The sequence below is a fragment of the Pristis pectinata genome, chromosome 10 (genome assembly GCF_009764475.1).
Source record: "Pristis pectinata isolate sPriPec2 chromosome 10, sPriPec2.1.pri, whole genome shotgun sequence".
Classification (NCBI taxonomy): domain Eukaryota; kingdom Metazoa; phylum Chordata; class Chondrichthyes; order Rhinopristiformes; family Pristidae; genus Pristis; species Pristis pectinata.
Window position 1 is genome coordinate 10700317 of NC_067414.1, and position 19226 is coordinate 10719542.

At 44.0% G+C, this 19226-nt stretch overlaps 1 protein-coding gene across 1 annotated transcript in view; it reads left to right on the forward strand.

Annotated features, from left to right (window-relative positions):
- nid1a (nidogen 1a) overlaps positions 1 to 19226 on the forward strand; it is a 95707-nt gene that overhangs the window by 47366 nt on the left and 29115 nt on the right. The window contains exons 12-14 of the mRNA XM_052024063.1: positions 1531 to 1653; positions 12410 to 12628; positions 18774 to 18946. Coding sequence (XP_051880023.1) covers positions 1531 to 1653; positions 12410 to 12628; positions 18774 to 18946 — 515 coding nt within the window. The remainder of the gene's footprint in view (positions 1 to 1530; positions 1654 to 12409; positions 12629 to 18773; positions 18947 to 19226) is intronic.

Sequence of the window (19226 nt, forward strand, 5' to 3'; positions counted from 1 at the left end):
AAAGTGGAAGATGTTGGAGATGCACAGTTCCTGAGCCAGTATAGAACCAAGGGGGTGGGGGGAAGAAAAAGTGAAGAGATAACAAAAGGAAAGCTCTCTGAAAGAGTGGAAGATGGGAAAAAATTAATTGACTAAATAGATGATAGTTAAAAGCGGAGAAGTGATAACAGGGCAAGCAGAGAAACAAAAGGTGCGTACAGTGGAGTTGAAGGTTATTACTGACAGGTGGCACATTAAAGGTCTGACCAGGTGCACATGTATGAAGCAGTCTGAGGAGAGTGGGATCACACATTATCCCATCATTAAAGATCTTCACCATCTGGGCCATGCCAGCTTCTCGCAGCTACCATTGGGCAGGGGGTGCAGAAGCCTGAAGTCCCACACCACCAGATTCAAGAACAGCTGCTTCCCTTCAACCATTTGGTTCTCGAACCAACCAAATCACTACAGTTTGGCAACACTAGACCACTTTGATCACTTTGCACTAAAATTGACTTTTATTTGTTTTAATTGTGTTCTTTCTTGTAAAAACTTGTGTATAATTTATCCTTGTGAATGCTGCTTATATGATGCTGTGTGCCTGTGATGCTGCTGCAAGTAAGTTTTTCATTACACTTGTGCATATGACAATAAACTCAACTTTGACTTTGGATTATCATTGTAGAAGGAAAGACAGTTGTAAGGGAGATATTGCAAAGAGATGAGAGGAGCCAATACTGTCCTCTTCAGAAAGGGAAAAAAGATTGCAGCAATGTTGGCAGGGAGCTCCCACTTTGGACCAGCTCCCAAAGAGCTAGCACAGGCAATCTCCACCTTCAGGGTGTATCACTCTAAAAAAGAGCTCAGAACACACCTGGAATTTTGTTGCAAGTTTCTGAAAGTCCATCATGTGGGATTTCTTCTGACTAACAATAGACATGAGGTGTATTACTGTACAGAATGAAACACCAGCCAGTGTTTTTTTTAAAACTTCATTTGATGCTTGCCTTGTATTTTGCTAATGGAATTGTTTCAGATATATGGAAACTAAAAAATGCACAGGTTTTAAGAAAAAATGGCCCATTGTTGGTCAGGGAAGCTTTTGTTCAGTACTAATTAATGAGGACCATTGCTGGGCATATTCCCTCAGGCACAGGAGAGGAAGAGGGTGACCCAATTTAGAAGTTTGGGGAGATTAGAAATTATAGATTGAGGGAAACAATTTCCTCTTGCGGGGCAGTCTAGGATAAGAAGGCCTCAGTTCTAAGGAATAATATCAGGAGGCACTTCTTCACACAGAGTGGTGAGACTCTGAAACATTGACCCCTGCAGAAAGCTGGTGAGGCTTCGGGGCTGACAGAGAGTTGCTAGTGTCAATTAAAAATGTCAAAGCTGATATTGATAGATTTTTATTGGGCAGGGTTTAGGAAGCAAAAGCAAGCAGATGGAGTTAAAATACAAATTACCCATGAAATAGTCAAAATGCAAAACAGGATGTGTTTGAATGGCCTACTCGTGCTCCTATTAAACAAACATGCTTTCCTTCTCAAGATATTGATGAGTGCCAGCCAAGTCGATGTCACCCGTATGCTCAGTGCTTTAACACTCCTGGGTCTTTCAGTTGCCAGTGTGCCCCTGGTTATCAAGGCGATGGGTTCCAGTGTACACCAACAGGTAAGAGCCTGATCTCACCTGCTTCAACCTTAAAGTTATCACCATGTAATTCAGTGTGTTAAGTTTCTGAAGTTAATTATCTAAATCAGAAAGCTGGTAAATTCTGTTCCATTTGAGAGCCAATGTAAGTCATTGGAGATATTTTGGTTCCGCACTAACCTTTACAATCTCTGAATTTACTGACTCGGCCAGCACCCTCAAGGATTTCAGCTCTTTCCCAAATATCTATTCATTTTACAAGTTCATCCTGTGTCACACATTAAAGAGAGATGCCTTGTGCATGTTTTGTGTCCTTTCTGAAAACAAAAGGGTTTTCGTTTACTGAAACGTGGTGTTCAACTGAAAAGTTCCAGTGTTGAAAATGGAAGCCTGCCATATTTCAGCAGGCTGGCATTAAGTTCCTTAGTGGCTATGTGATTTTCATCATAAACTTGCCATTTTATTAAAGAGATTTGTTCCAAATCACGGCTGAGTTCATTATTTCTTTGCACAGCATTCCCCTGTGGTAACTTGCCACGTATGTCAGCAGTGTGGCAGTCGTTGGAGCTTCACGACCCGGGTTCCACAGCATGAGTATTGATACAGTCCGCGCACACATGGGTCATCCCAACCATCGTGCCTGCCTGAGCTCTTTGAAGCAGCCTTCGGATTAGAAACATTCTGCCTGCTCTCTTGCCAGAGCCCAATGTTTTTCTTTTCTTTTCAATTATTTATCTGATTTCCTTTTGTAAGTTATTTTTCAATCTACTTCAGCTGGTAATAATTCACACTCTCCTCATTTTGCCTCCTGCGCCTCTGCCAATGACCTTCATTCTGTTTCCACTGGCTACGCGCTGATCGGTGGAAGCAGTTTCTCTATATATAAAAAAAAATCTCCTTAAAAGGGTGTAGGCTTTTGCAGCTTCTCTAACCAGGTCTTGGGACGACCCCCAAATTAATACATTTATGAATTGTTGCACTTTGAACTGTTGGAAAACAGTTCAGGTTCATTCTTTCAGCTGCCTAATCAGGCAAGGCAATAATGCATTTAGCAGCAGATAACCAATAATGGAGTATACAGTGCTCTGAATTAGAATAGTATTAACTGACTTCAGCTTGTTATGCCCCTAGATTTAACTTTATGCACTAACCCATGTGATTGCAGCTTCATCAAAGTCAAGGGGTCTTGTATTTTTACTGCCTCTTTCAAACTCTCAACATTCCAGAGCATTTTACTGCTGGTGGAATACTTTTGATATGTTGCTACGATTTCAGTGAGAGCAGAGAATTTGTATCCAAGGTGGTCCCAGAAACAGTGATGTTAAAGAAACCAGATAACTGTTTTAGTGATGTTTGTTGAGGGATAATTATTAACCAATGCATTTAGGAGAGCTACCCAGTCACCCCAGTTATGCCATAGGATCATTTATGTCCATCTGAGAGAGGAGTTGGGGTTTTCAGCTTAATGGTTCAACAGAAAAAGACATTGACAGTGCAGCATTACATTAGTGTTCAGTCGATTGCACATTCGCTCCAGAGACTCGACCAAGCAGTCTATTCCAAGCTCTGTCATGGGAATAAATTAGCAGTTGGACAGAGGAAAAGACTTAGTCTCCTTGGAGAAGAGCAATATCCCCACTGACTCCTGGGAATCTCTGGCCCACGACGGCGCAAGGTGGAGAAGGAGCATTGAGAACCTCGATTCCATGCATTGGGAGCACACACAAGTCTGCATTAACAGCAAAAGCAGCACCACCTTACAAGCTACCCACTCACCTGCCCTGCCAAGCACCTCCTGCCCCTTCCATGGATCTTATCAGTCACCTCAGATGTCATGGAATCGGAATAGAAGCAAATCATCCTCAATCCTGAGGGACTGTCTAAGAAGACTATCTTGCTAATGCCCTGGGAGTATCAGCATGTATGGAGTGATTGTGACCTAACTCACCAGTTTAAAAAAGAAAGTAAAAATGGACCAATCTTGTATCAGAGAATACAAATATTTCAGCCAAGTATTGTTGTTGATCAAGGATGTGTCTGCTTTGGACTGTTTGAACAGGAATATATTTTAATGTTTTATCAAGGCGCAAAAAAATTTAAACCCTCAGATTTCTTGGGATGCCTTTGACGCTGTAATGTTAAAAGTACAAAAGCAGCACAGTTCACATCCTGACCTACGATTAGATGCTCATAGCTTTTGTTTGAAAGAAAGTACTGTTCTTCTGTGAAGTTGGTTACATGTTAAAATGTTCTGTTTATTGGGACCGTGAGTCAGCTTTGCCTTCTGCTCTGAGCCAGAAATTATTTTTAATGCATGCAAGTATCAGAGTGCAAGGAACTACGAGCAGATTTGAGACTTAATCATGTGATGAATCATTCTTTGAAAAACATATGTTGGAGCATTAAAAGGATACCAAGAGGACAAGTTCAAGCTACTGCGAAATGGGAAAGGTTAACCTACTTAGTAGACCCTTCCTTTTCTTATAGTTAATTCCTATTCTGCAGCCAATATTATGCCCTATTTTGATGGAATCAATTAAGATAGATTTGCTTCTCAGAGTGAATGTCTGCTTCACAGAAGCAGACCCTTCAGCCCAACATGTCCATACTAACCAAGAAGCCTATCTACACTAATCCCATTTGCCTGCATTTGGCCCACATCCCTTCAAACCGTTCCTATCCATGTACCTGTCCAAATTGCTTGTGACTGTACCTGCCTCTACCACCTCCTCTGCCAGCTTGTTCATCACCCTCTGTGTGGGGGGAAGAAACTTCCCTCTCAGATGCCCTTTAAATCTTTCCCCTCTCATCTTAAATCTCTGCCCTCTAGTTTTAGACTCCCCTATCCTGGGCGGATAAAAAACTGTGACCATTTACCTTATCTACGCCCCTCATTGACTTTATTAACCTCTATAAGGTCACCCTTCAGCCTCCTTCACTCCAGGGGAAAACAGCCCCAGCCTGTCCAGTCTCTCCTCATAACTCAAGCCTTCCAGTCTCGGCAACATTTCTGTGAATCCTTTCTGCACCTCTCCAGCTGAATCACATCCCTCCTATGGTGTGGCAACCAAAATTGCACAATGTACCAAATGCAGCCTAACCAACTACAACCACTCCCGACTCCTATACTCAATGCCTCAGCCAATGAAGGCAAGCGTACCATGTGCCTCCTTTACCACCCTGTCTACCTGTGTTGCCACTTTGAGGGAATTATGTACTTGTACCCCAAGGTCCTGTTGTTCAGTAACACTCCCCAGGGCTCTACTGTTCACTATGTACATCCTGGCCTGGTTTAACTTCCCAAAATGCATTACTTCACACTTGTCTGCGTTAAATTCCATCGGCCATTCCCTTGCCCACTTTCCCAGTTGATCTAGATCCTGTTATAACCTTAGATGACCTTCTTCACTGTCTACTATACGACCAATTTTGGTGTCATGTGCAAACAAGGGCAGGCATGGTAGTGTAGCGGTTAGTGTAACACTATTACGGCGCCAGCAACCCGGGTGCAATTCCAGCCGCTGCCTGTAAGAAGTTTGTACGTTCTCCCCATTTTGGGTTTCCTCCGGGTGCTTCAGTTTCCTCGCACATTCCAAAGACGTACGGGTTAGGAAGCTGTGGGCATGCTATGTTGGTGCCAGAAGCGTGGCGACACTTGCGGGCTGCCCCCAGAACATTCCACGCAAAAAAAGATGCATTTCACTGTGTGTTTCGATGTACATGTGACTAATAAAGAGATCTTGTTAAAACTTGCTAATCATGCTACTTACATTCTCCTCCAACTCACTAATATTTCTAACAGACAATGGAACCCCGCACCGATCCCTGCAGCACACTTGGTTACAGGTCTCCGATCTGAAAAGCAACACTCCACTACCATCCTCTGCCTCCAACCACTAAGCCAATTTTGTGTCCAATTTGCTCTCTCGCTCTGGATTCCATGTATTCTAACCTTCTGGACCAACCTATCACATGGGACCCTGTCGAAGGTCTTGCTGAAGTGCATGTGGACAATATCCGTCTCCCTGCCCTCATCAATCCACTTGGTCACCTCAAAAACTCAAATCAAATTTGAGAGACACGATCCCCTGTGCTGGATCCTTTCTCCACCCCTTGCCTCAGTCTCAGCCCTTTTCCTGATCCGAGGAGGCAGTTAAGAAAAAGGGAGAGGAAAGAACGAGTATTTCTGTAGCATCAGACAATCAACAATGATAAGTCCTGGCCAGGTCCCTCTTAGAACATTCATGTCCTTTGTAAACCAATGCCTGGGGTCTTTTATGTCTGCCTTTACAAGCAGCAAGAGCTGGTTTGACATCTTGAACAGCTTGTGCCCCAGCACATTAACAAAAAGGATGAGGAGATTATGCATAATATATCCAAGTTTACCAATGATACAGAGCTGGGTGGAAGTGTGGGCTATGATGATGCACAGAGAGGCTTCAGGAAGATGGACAGTTGGAGTAGATGGGCAAGGATGTGGCAGATGGAATATAATTTGAGAAAAATGTGAGGTCATCCACTTTGGTAGGAAAAAATAAAAACACTGACTCTTAAATGGTGGGAGTTTGAGAGGGGTTGTGGTGTTCATAGGGACCTAGGTGTCCTTGTACAAGAATCATTGAACTACAACATGCTGGTCCTGCAGGCAATTCGGAGGGCAAGTGAGAAAGTAGCGTTTATTCAAAGAGTACAAGAGTAGAAATGTTTTGTTCCATTATATAGGACCCTGTTGTGGCTGCATCTAGACTATTGTGTACAGCTGTGGTGTGCCTACCTATGGAAGATAGAATTGCAATTGTGAGTGTTCAGTCAAGGTTCACCAGATGAATTCCTGGATTGGCAGACTAGTTGAAGGAGGAGTAGTTAAGCAGAATGGGCCCACGTCCTCTTGAGTTTAGAAGAATGAGAAGTGGTGTCATTGAAACATAAAAAATTCTTTTGGGGCTTAACAGCTGAATGCAGAGATGATGCTTCTCATGGCTGAGGTGTCTAGAACCACTGGTCACAGCTCCAAAGTAAGGGTTAGACCATTCATGACAGAGATTAGAAATTTCTTCATCCAGAGGGTGGTGAATCTTTGGACTTCTGTACCCAAGACGGCAGTGGAGGCTTTAAGCTGCTAAATAAATTGAAGACAGAGATAGATTTTTGGAGATTAAGGGAATCAAGGAATCTGAAGTTAATTTACATGGTAGTGTAGCATTTAGCGTAACGCTTTACAGCGCCAGTGACCCGGGTTCAATTCCGGCCACTGTCTAAAGAGTTTGTATGTTCTCCCCGTGTCTGCGTGGGTTTCCTCCCACATTCCAAAGATGTACAGGTTAGGAAGTTGTGGGCATGCTATGTTGGCGCTGGAAACGTGGTGACATTTGCGGGCTGCCCCAAGAACACTATGCAAAAGATGTATTTCACTGTGTGTTTCAATGTACATGTGACTAATAAAGACATCTTAAAGTGATGCTGCCATTAAAGCATTCACCATGACCTTATTGAATGGCAGAGCAGCACAAAGAGCCGAATGGCCTCGTGTGTCATTTTTGTTCTTTGCCGAAAAGATCCCTTTGAAAGTATAGTGGCCCCTCTGAAGGATGCCAGAACACAATTAAATACATTTAAGTCAACACAGTTCATTCATCTAAAAAGGAAAAATCAGGTGCAGAAAGAGAAGGAAATTATAGGTTAGGGATCGGGTTCTGCTAAGGGGGAATAAGAGGCTGAAAAGAAAAGATGAGAACCAAGTATCATTAATCTAAAGGCTGTTTTACCAGCCTAATCGGGGCCAATCTGTTAAACCTCTTTCAGAGTTATATCTCAGCCACCTCTTCTTTACCTTGGTTCATACATGATTGTTTTCCTACAATTAATAGAAGTAACTTGAATGAGCACATGGTAAAAGTTAATCTTATTCAGTGGAGTAAAAACTAATTGCTTCTAACTGGTGTTCTTAAAATAGTTAATTGGTTCCAGACGCTGATGACTTTTTGACATGGAACAAATCTGTAGCTTAGACTGTGGTTGAAACTGAAAATAGCTGCATGTCTAGAAACTGGAGGGGTTCACATGCATAAGGGAATGAGATAACAATCGGTCTGCCCAAGGAGTCCAATATTTGTGTTCTCACTCCCGTATCCCAGCTCAGGAGGTAGAGCCGGGGAAGACAACAGACATGTTTATTCTGAGTATGGACATACTGGCCTTTTGTCTCTATCTCATCTTGACACTATTTCCCTTCTCATGTATGGCTTATTCCTTTTGTATGTCCTTGTAAAGTGCCTCTTTCTAACCCGATATAACGTCAGCTTTCCCGCTTCCAAACTCCGTACGTGAGCACAATTCTGGTAGGTTTACCGGAATGATGCCAAGGTGAGGCTGGTCTGGTTCCAGGGATGATCGATTTCAGCTGTGACACCATTCTGAAGAATCTGAGTTTATTTTCCTTGGACCAATGAAGACTGAGTGGAAAGTTGATAAAGATGTACAAGCTAATGATGAGGATTAGAGGGAGCGCAGTGTGGAAAAATGTGAGCTTATCTACAAAAAAAAGCAGTAATGCCTGAGTATATTTTTGAGTGGTGAGGGTTTGGGAAATGTTGGTATTCAGATGGACCTGGGTGTCCTTCCACAGGAGTCACTGAAAGCCAACATGCAGATGCATCAAAAAACAAACTGTTGGAGGAACCAGAGAAACAAAGGACTGCAGATGCTGGAATCTAGATGAAAAACACGATGATGCTGGAAGAACTCAGTCAGGCAGCGTCCGTGGAGAAATCAGTGGAGGCCTGCTGAGTTCCTCCAGCATCATCGTGTTTTTCATGTTGGAGGAAGCAGCAGGTCAGGCAGCATCTGTAGAGGGAAACGGTCAGTTGATCTTTGATGAAGGGTCTTGACCCAAAACGTTGACTGTCCATTTCCCTCCACAGATGCTGCCTGACCTGTTGAGTTGCTTCAGCAGTATTCTTCCTCCAGATTTCAGTACCTACAGTCACTTGTGTCTCCATGGAGATTCATCAGGCAGTTCAGAAGGCAAATAAGTTGGGTTTTGTTGCTAATCGATTTTAGTACAGGAGTAAAGATGTCTTACTGCAATTATGTGGGGTGTTGGTGAGACCACCCCTTGAATATTGCAATAACTTTGGTCTCCTTACCTTAAACAAGGATATACTTACTGCACAGGGAGTGCATTGAAGGCTCACTAGATTGGTTTCTTTGGTGGTGGGTCTGTCATATGATGAGAGATTGAGTAGGCTAAACCCCTTTTCCTGAGCATTTAGAAGAATGTGAGGTGATCAGTTACAGGGTATAGTTGTATAAAACATTGGTTAGGCCGCACGTGGAGTATTACAGGCAGTTCTAGTCATCATGCTATAGGAAGAACTTGATTAAGTTAGAAAGGGTGCAAAAGGGATGTTACCTGGATTGGAGGGTTTGAGATAACAGGAGAGATTGGATAAGCCAGGTCTGTTTTCCCTGGAATGTGAAGGAGACTGAGAGGTGACACGATGGAGATTTATAAAACTATCAGAGGCATCGATAGGATGTATAGCAAGTCTGTCTCCCATATGTCTAAAACGAGAAGCCAGAGGTTCAAGGTGAGAGGGAAAAGGTTTAAAGGGGATCTGAGGGGTAAATATTTCACGCCAAGAATAGTTGGTATCTGGAATGAGTTGCCAGAGCAGGTAGTGGAGTCAGGAACAGTAACAACATGCAAGATACACCTTAACAAGAACTCGAATGAGCAGGACATAGAGGGATATAGAAATAATGCAGGCAAGTGGGAATATTATAGATAAGTATGATGGTCAGCATAGATATGACAGGCCAAAGGGCCTGTTTCTATGAGTCTATCACATTGAAATTCTTGCAGGACTTGACAAGGTGGATATCAGGTGGGTGATCCCTCTGACAAGAGTCCAGGACCTGGGGACACAGTCTCATAATAAGGTCCATCTCAGATGAAATGAAGAGAAATTCCTTCACTAAAAGGATGATGAATCTTAGGACTTATCTAGCCCAGAGTGCTGTTGAGGTTCAGTCATTGATTCCATTTAAAACTGAGTTTGATAGGTTGGTAATTGGTTTATTATTGTCACATGTACTGAGGTACAGTGAAAAGCCTTTGTTTGCGTGCCGTCCAATCAGATCATTCCACACATAAATACTTTGAGCTAATACAAAAGAAAAAGCAATAACAGAATGCAGAATATGGCGATACAGTTATAGAGGGAGAGCGGTGCAGATAGACAAAGGGCTGTGATGAGGTAGAACGAGAGATCAAGAGTTCATCTTTATCGTACAAGAGGCCTTTATAACAGCAGGATAGAAGCTGTCCTTGAGCCTGGTGGTACCTGTTCTCAAGCTTTTGTATCTTCTGCCCCATGGGAGGGGGGAGAAGAGAGAATGTCCAGGTGGGAGGGATCCTTGATTACGTTTGGCTGCTTTCCTGAGGCAATGTAGACAGAGTCAGTGGAGGGGAGGCTGGTTTCTGTGCTGTGGTGTGGTTTCTGTGGGCCGTGTTTGCAACTCTGCAATTTCTTGGGGATATCAAAGGAATCGGGGTATGAGCACAGAGCAGGAAAATAGAGCAGTGATAAGTCAGCCATGGTGTTGTTGAATGGTAGAACACCCTCAAGAGGCAAAATAGCATACTCCTGTGCTTGCTTCTTACACTGTATTATTAAGGTGTTACCATTAGTGGATAATTCAAGAACCGGAGGTCACAGATTTAAAGTGATGGTTGAAAGTTACACAGATATGTGAAGAAAAGCCAGTGAATGGTTGGGATCTCAATCCCGATGTCAGGAATGGGAGGTGGTAACAGTCACCAGGGGCTTTCAAAAAGGAATTGAATCAGCACCAGGAAAAATAACTTGCAGGGCTTCGGGGAAAGGGTGAAGGAGTGGTACTGCTGGGGTTCCTCTCTGTGGACTCGATGGATTGAATGGCTTCCTCCTTTACTGCCCTGATTGGAGACAACTGGAGGATAAAACGACAACATGTGAGTTGCCAGTAGAAATATAGAGGAGTATCAAAGGCCGTCATAGAGTTGTACAGTGCGGAAACAGGCTCTCCGGCGCTCTGTCAAGCACCCATTTACATCAATCCCAGTTTTATTCTCCCCATGTTCTCATCAACGTTCCCCAGATTCTACCACTTACCCTCCCACTAGTGGCAATTAACTGTGACCAATTTAACTCCCAGCCCGCACGTCTTCGGGATGTGGGAGGAAACTGGAGAGAAACCCACATGGTGATAGGGCGAATGTGCAAACTTCACTCCGGGGCAGATTCGAGCCTGGGTTGCTGGTGTAGTGAAGCAGCCACTGCCACCGTCCTTGCAGGGACTGTCACTAAGAGATGGTGTAAACTTCATGGTTCCAGTGGGACCATAGGTACGATGCTCAGGCACACAGCAGGCGGCCAAAGGGTCTGGAGTGGGCTGCGAAAGTAGCACTTTTCAGGACCTCGGGGAGTACCAAAAGGTATTGCAATCAATGAGTAGACACTGTAGGGCAGGCACGGTAGTGTAGCGGTTAGCGTAACGCTTTACAGCGCCAGCGATCCGGGTTCAATTCCGGCTACTGCCTGTAAGGAGTTTGTACGTTCTCCCCGTGTCTGCGTGGGTTTTCTCAGGGTGCTCCGGTTTCCTCCCACATTCCAAAGATGTACAGGTTAGGAAGTTATGGACATGCTATATTGGCGCCAGAAGCGTGGCGACACTTGCGGGCTGCCCCCAGAACACTCTACGCAAGGAGATGTATTTCACTGTGTGTTTCAATGTACGTATGACTAATAAAGATCTCTTACCTTATCTTAGTAATACAGGGAAATACGACAGCCAGTATGTGTACACGCAGCCCTGAAAAATTGCATTTAGACCAGGTCACCTGTTTTTAATGATATTGACCCAATGATAAACGTTGAAGTCAATACCAAGCAGAGACTTGCACCATCTGCCAACCTAACAACTTTGGGGAGAAGTTGCCAGGGTTATAAGGTGCAGGTGATTGAGCATCCTGAGATTGTTCATAATTTCTTGGGTGATGACCTTTAAATTGAATGGGGGGGTGGATTCAGTGGATAACATCATTAGGGAGGGGAGGGGGAGGAGTTGGGAATAGAGCAGAGAAATTAGGAGTGGGGGGCACGTAAAGGGGTAGGTGTTGAGCATCATAGAAGTTGAATTTGAGTGGGCGGATCAGTGTGACTGGTTCCTTGGTCGGAGGGGACAGACTTCTTTGAGGTTTCCCTCACCTGATTCCTGCTTGTTTGTTCAGCTTGTCTGGCAAAGAATGTAAGGAGGGAAGGGGGCTGAAGACACTACAAACATATCCTCATTAAGCCAGTGTTTGATTTTTCATTTATATTTGATTTGTTGAAACATCATCATCTGTTCTCAAGGAGTGCTGAGGTCCCACACCACCAGGTTCAAGAACAGCTACTTCCCTTCAACCATTCCGTTGTTGAACCAACCCTAATCACTACCTCAGTATAGCAACACTATGCCCACTTTGACCACTTTACACTACAATGGACTTTGTTTTTACTTGTTCAAATTGTGTTCTTTCTTGTATAATTTTGTATAATTTATATTTTTCTTCTGAATGCTGCTTATCTGATGCTACGTGCCTGTGATGCTACTGTAAGTAAATTTTTCATTGCACCTGTGCAAAGACGTACTTGTGCATATGACAATAAACTCGACTTTGACGTTGAAAGAGCCTTTCTCTGTGCACCCAGACCATTTAATGTTGCCTCTTTGTAACCTTTTTGTTTGACAGGCTCTCAGAAAACATTATGTGAGCGTCACAGAGACAACGTCCTGAGCAGCATACTGCCCAGAGGACCAAGGCCCATAGAGCACTATGTGCCACAGTGTGATGCTCAAGGGAACTACCTGCCAGTACAGTGTCACCAAGCCCAACAAAGCTGTTGGTGCGTAGACTCGAATGGTCACGAAATTGCAGGAACCAGGACTAGCCATGGAGTTCGACCCCCGTGTAAGTACTGCACTTTTTGATCAAACTATGAATTTTAATGGAAAATCAATGCAACTAATCCAGGGCATTGGCCAGTTTTATCTTGAGAAATTTGTATTAGATACTTTGATAACTTGAGTGTGTTTAAAATTATGGTTTATAATTCTTACTTCCCAAAAATTGCAAGTTCATTTTCTGTAGCACTTTAACACAATGGTAACTTGAGGAATGTAATACCAAGGAGACATTGGAGCAGTTGACCTGAAACTTGGTCAGTGGGGTAAATTTTGAGCAAATTCCCGGAAGATGAATGTTTTAAGGAGAGAACAGGATGCAGTGGCAGCATGGATAACTTCAGCCCAGTATCCAGAGGCCCGTACCATTGATTTGGAGACACAAATCCCACTGCAGAATTTAAATTCAAGCAACTAAATAACTCTAGAATAAAAAGATAGTATTGGTAATGGTGACCCTGAAAACCAGCAGATTATTGTCAAAACCCATCTGATTCACTAATGTCTTTCAGTAAGGAAGTCTGCCATCCTTCCCCATTCTTACCAATCTGCAAAAACATGGCCGTCCCTCAACTACCTCCTCTGTTCAGGGGCAATTAAGGATGGATAATATAAGCCAATAATGTCCACATCTCATAAAAGAATAATTAATAAAAAAGCCTCAGGCCTTGGGAACTCGAAGGCTGAAGCACAGTGGCAGGGAAGGGTGAGCAGAATGTGGGGGATACGAGAGACCTCAGCATTAACCAGTGCATGTCCAAAGACTTCTGTTTGTTGCTGAGTTCTTCGTTTGGTCAAAGATCGTTTAAAATTCCCACAGATCGTTCAACTGGTCCTGCTGAGAATGTTCACCAGCGAAAGCCCAAATGTATTTCTTTGCAAATAGTTTTGTTTAATCCCGTGAGAAATAAGAACTGCTGAAAAAAGCTTCCAATTCTAGCCTCCTTCCTGTATCTCCTTTTGTTGCACCAGTGCTTTTTGAGAAATGATTCTCAAACATCACAATTCTCCAAGTACCTATCAAGCTGGTCTCTCTCACGTGCACGCATTGGATATGTGTACATTGGACAGCAATAGCCTAAAATTCACTCTCTTGCTCTCTCTCTCTCTTGCTCTCTCGCGGTCTCTCACTCTTTTGTGCCCTCTCGCTCCCTCTTGTTCTCGTTCTCTCTCGCTCCTCTCTCTCTCGCTCCTCTCCCTCTCTCTCTTTCTCACTCGCTTTCGCTCTCTCTCTCGCTAGCTTTCTCGTTCTCTTGCTCTCTCTCGCTCACTCTCTCGCTCAGCTTTTATATGGAAACCAGCTGGACAGTGTGTAGTGTCTCCACGGAAATGCTAGCCAGGCATTTGGTCATGAATTCAGGTCCTGCAAAAAAAAAGTGTTTACAAAAGAAATGGTATTTCAGGAATTTGCAGTCCACTACATTAAGTGCTTGTAAATGGGGGTTATTCATAGCACAACTAAGCGAGATGTGAATTTTTAATACTTATAAGGGAACATGACATAAACTCGTCTTGTTAACCTGTTCGGCAACAAAATGATGACTATATTAGGTCATTGGAAAATGGCTGTTTCAGAAGAAAATGAAGATAGTCTCTGGCAAATGATGCTGGGCAGGGTGGCTAATCATTGTATTTTATGGCAGAGAAGAAGGCATTTGGCCCATTAACTCCCCCTCCCACACTATCACTGATATGTCAGTCCTCGGCCTCCTCCACTGCCAGGAGAATTCCAAGCGCAGACTAGAGGAACAGCACCTCATTTTCCATCTTGGGACCTTGCAGCCTAACAGCACGATCATTGAATTCTCCCACTTTAGGTAATCCCCACCCCCCTCCCCCCCCCCCACCCACCCACCATGCTTCTTCTCGTTCCGAGCCTTTTTTTTCCTACCCTTTTTCCCCCCTCTCCTTACCTTTGACCCATCCCCCGGTGGATCTGCTCTCCCCTCCTCCCCCGCACCTGCTTATCACCATCTCTTACCTGCATCTACCTATCACCACCCTGTGCCCACCCCGCCTCCCCTCTTTTGTCCACCTATCACTGCTCTGCTTTTCCCTCCTATATACTGGGCTTCCCCTTTTCCTATCTTCGGTCCTGAAGAAGGGTCCTGACCCGAGACATTGACCGCCTGCTTTTCTCCACGGATGCTGCCTGGCCTGCTGAGTTCCTCCAGCATCACCGTGTTTTTCATCTGGATTCCAGCATCTGCGGTCCTTTGTCTCTCATTTGGCCCCATCGTGTCCAAGCCAGCCAGTTCCTGTTCCCTATTCCTGGTCTCCATGAGGTTTGGAGGCTACAACCTTTCAAGTCGTCATGCAGATATTCTTTAAGACTGGCGAGGGCTTCTGCTTCCACCACCCTTGCAAGCAATGAGTTCCAGATCACCACCACTCAATAATTAAACATTCTTTCAGATGTGGGACTCCTTTTGTTGTTACATTTTAACACGCACTTGATTACAAAAACCTGGATTTTTCTGATGCGGGGTTCACAGCAACTGAGAGATCAGAATCCCAGCTCCACTGTGAGCCCATTGCTCACAGCAGTTCAGGGTCACAAGGCTGAACTTAAACTGAACGAAGCTCCCAGCTAATACCAATGTTCCTCTGAGAGATGAGCCTGTGTTCTTTCTGTGTTTGTCTGTGATGCAGAGTGACGCAGGGGCATGAGAATGTGATGGTCATGTTAACCAAAATATTTGAACTATTAAATAACCATTGCAAAAGAAAAATTGTGGTTGAATCTATTGAAGAGCTATCTGAGTAAAGTTTAAGGATGGGGGGTGTCAGTTAGAGTTTTACTCTCGGTCTGATAAAATGAACTCTCAGGCTGTGTCAGAACCTGTCTCAGGCAACGGTCACCCAACCATCTGCATAACCTCTGTACCCTGCTGCCATCCTCATTAATCCAAAACTCTGCCTCTTGCATTGCAACTCGCACTAAACTCAACAAATTTCAAAACAACTAATTTCACATCATATAAGACAGTGATAATCAACCTGATTCTGAACTCTGTTCACCATCGCCCCCTATGCCCAGGTCCAGTAATTCCTCTTTTCTTTTGCAGTTAACATGCCCCTTATTTACAAATTCCTCCCCTGGCATTGCCACTTGCTATCTTGGCAATCTCTGAGATATTCTCCTTCTATGACTTTGCTCCTCTAATTCTGACCTTTTGAAGATCCCTGATCTCCAGCTCCTGCGCTGTACTTTCTCTGTAACTGCCACATTATATTCTGCATTCTGTTATCGTTTTTCCCTCTCTACGACCTCGATGTATGTGTATTTGGAATGATCTGTCTGGATGATGTGCAAAACAAAAGCTTTTCACTGTACCTTGGCCCATGTGACAACAATAAACCAATTACCATTTAATCACTGCTCTGCTTGCAACCATGCCTTCAAGTTCTTTGACTCTGCTCTGAAATTCCTTGCTTGTAGCCGCTCTTCTTTTAGCCACTCAAAACCTAACTCTTTTTCCAGGCTTTGGTCAGCTGCCCATGCATCTCCTTGTGTGGCTGTGTCAATTGTTTGCTGCCTCTCCGGGTGAGCACATTATAGGTCCTCCTCAGCTTCCAAACGCCCGACTTATGTACAGCCGGTACATATGAACGAGTGTTTGAGAGACCGGTGGGATGGATTTGCCAGCTGCTGCGGGGCTGCAGGCATCTTCTACCGTTTGGGAACTCCTGCTGTAACCTGTGGAGGACCTGTGTGTAAACAAAAGACACGATGATGCTGGAGGAACTCAGCAGGCCAGGCAGCATCCGTGGAGAAAATCAGGCGGTCAACGTTTCAGGTCAGGACCCTTCTACAGGACCCTGATCCGAGGCATTGACCACCTGTTTTTCTCCACGGATGCTGCCTGGCCTGCTGAGTTCTTCCAGTTTCATCATGTTTTTCATCTAGATTCCAACAGCTGCAGTCCTTTTGTTTCTCTAGGACCTGTATGTAGTCGCTTGTTCATGTTTTATCTAAAATAAGATTCAATTTTATTCTGTTTTGTGCAAGTTTGATAACAAAGTAAGCGTGTGTATGCTGTTTTTATTTGTGAATAGATAAAATTCAGAATGTTTGATACAGTTGCTTTCTGCAGCTTCCCCTCTCTGTATTTCTTCACACTTTCAGCATTGACTGCTTCTCCCATTAGGTATTTCCTCCACTAAGCTGCCACCTAAAAAAAGATCTGTTCACCTTGACCACTCCTAGTGGTCATAAGTTCTGTTTTTTTCAACATTCTCTGGGTTAAGAAGTTTCCCTCCCATTCCCTGTTGAATTATATTTACAACTCCTATCTTAGTCCTTCCTAGAACTGGAAATATTATCTTGACATTAAACCGTAAATTTCTGATGGCACAGGCGGAGGCTTCTCTGTTGCCTGTGCTGATTTCTAGCTGGGGCAACGTTATTACCTTGGTCTTTCCCCACAGCTCTGCAAATTATTCTCTCCCATCCAGTTCGCTTTTGAAAGCCCCGATTAACTCACAGTCCGCCACCTTTATAGATAACGCTTCAGGTCACAACCAACCGCTTCATTTAGTAAAACTTCTTCCTCACGTCCTCGACGTCTCTTTTGCTGACAACATTGAAGCTGTGTCCCTGATCCTTGAACCATCTGCTAATAGGAACAGCTTGCCTTTATTTACTCTACCTAATCCAGTCATAGAACATGGAACATGGAACAGTACAGCACAGGAGCAGGGCTCATAATGTCCGCTCTGACCATGATATCAACCTATAATAATCCCATCTGCCTGTATGTAGTTGGTATCCCTCTACTACCTGCCTGTTCATGTGTCTGTCTAAATGCTTCTTAAATGTTGTGATTGTTCCAGCAACCTACCACCCTCTGTGTGGGGGAAAAAAACTTGACTCATAAATCTCCTTTAAACTTCTCCCCTAAATTGATGCCCTGCAGTATTTGACGTTTCCCTGCTGGGAGAAAGACTCTGATCATCTACCCTGTCTATGCTTCTCATAATTTTATATACTTTAATCAGGCCACCCTCATCCTCTGATGCTCCAGTGAAAATAATCCAAGTTTGTCCAACCTCTCCTTACAGCTAATGCTCTCCGTTCCTGGCAGCATCCTGGTGAATCTCTTCTGTACCCTTTCCAAAGCCTCCACATCCTTCCTCTAATGGGGTGACCAGAACATAGAAGATAGAACAGTACAGCGCAGTACAGGCCCTTCAGCCCATAATGTTGTGCCGACCTATATAAACCTACTCCAAGATCAATCTAACCCTTCCCTCCTACACAGCCCATAACCCTCCATTTTTCTTACATCCATGTGCCTATCTAAGAGTCTTTTAAATGCCCCTATTGTATCAGCCTCCACCACCATCCCCAGCAGTGCATTCCGGGCACCCACCACTCTGTGTTTTAAAAAAACCTACCTCTGACATCGCCCATAAACTTTCCTCCACTCACCTTAAACTGATGTCCTCTGGTATTGGCCATTGCCGCCCTGGGGAAAAGGTGCTGGCTGTCCACTCCATCTACGCCTCTCATAATCTTGTACACCTCTATCAAGTGTCGCTCCAAAGAGAAAAGCCCTAGCTTGCTCAACCTTTCCTCATAGGACATGTTCTCTAACCCAGGTAGCATCCTGGTAAATCTCCTCTGCACCCTCTCTAAGCTTCCACATCCTTCCTACAATGAGGTGACCAGAACTGAACACAATACTCTTAAGTGTGGTCTAACCAGAGTTTTATAGAGCTGCAACATTAGCTCCCGGGTCTTGAACTCAATACCCTGACTAATGAAGGCCAGCACACCATATGCCTTCTTAACAACCCTATCAACTCCCACCATGTTCACTAGCTTGTCAGTACTCATTTGGTTGTATGGATATAAGAGCTGTGCACTGTGCTCAACACAGCTAGTGAACTTTTCAATTCTTTTCTGCTAGAAATGAACCCAAATGTCTTGTTTCCATTTTTAACAGTCTTTCATTGTTACTTTTAATTATTTATGAGTCCCAGATCCCTTTGTTTCTTTAATTCATTTGCTGTATTTTTCCATGAAATTGCCTTACTGAAGAGGTTACGTTCCTGCGGTGAATTGCCGTGAATGTGTTTGTTTAAACTTGGTGTGATGTAGTGCTATCCAAACATGACCATCTGGTTTCCTTCCACTCTTCTGACAGGTCTTGACACAGTCACTTCTCCTGTTGTAGTCGGGCCCACGACTCGACCAGATGTCATTCCGCTGCCCCCAGGCACACATCTACTCTTCGCACAAAATGGAAAAATAGATCATATCCTGATGGAGGGCTTCAACCTGAAGAAAAGTGAAGCAAAGACTTTACTCCATGTTCCTGTAAGCTTTGCTGAACAAACACTGTTTATCAAAAGTCAGTTTGTAACTCCAGTTTTTGGCCTAGGTCTTGTTGCAAGCATTGCTGTTCAGGTCTTACACATGTAATCTGCACTTGATATACCCCTGGGGCAACACTAAATGAGTGCTGCAGTGTCAGAGGTTCTGTCTTTCAGAGGAGACTTCTAACTGAGGCCCTTTGAAGGTGAATCAAAGTCATCCCTTGCCCATTCATGGTAGAACAACCAAGTAGCCCCAGTTATTGCTGCTGATATATTCTGTC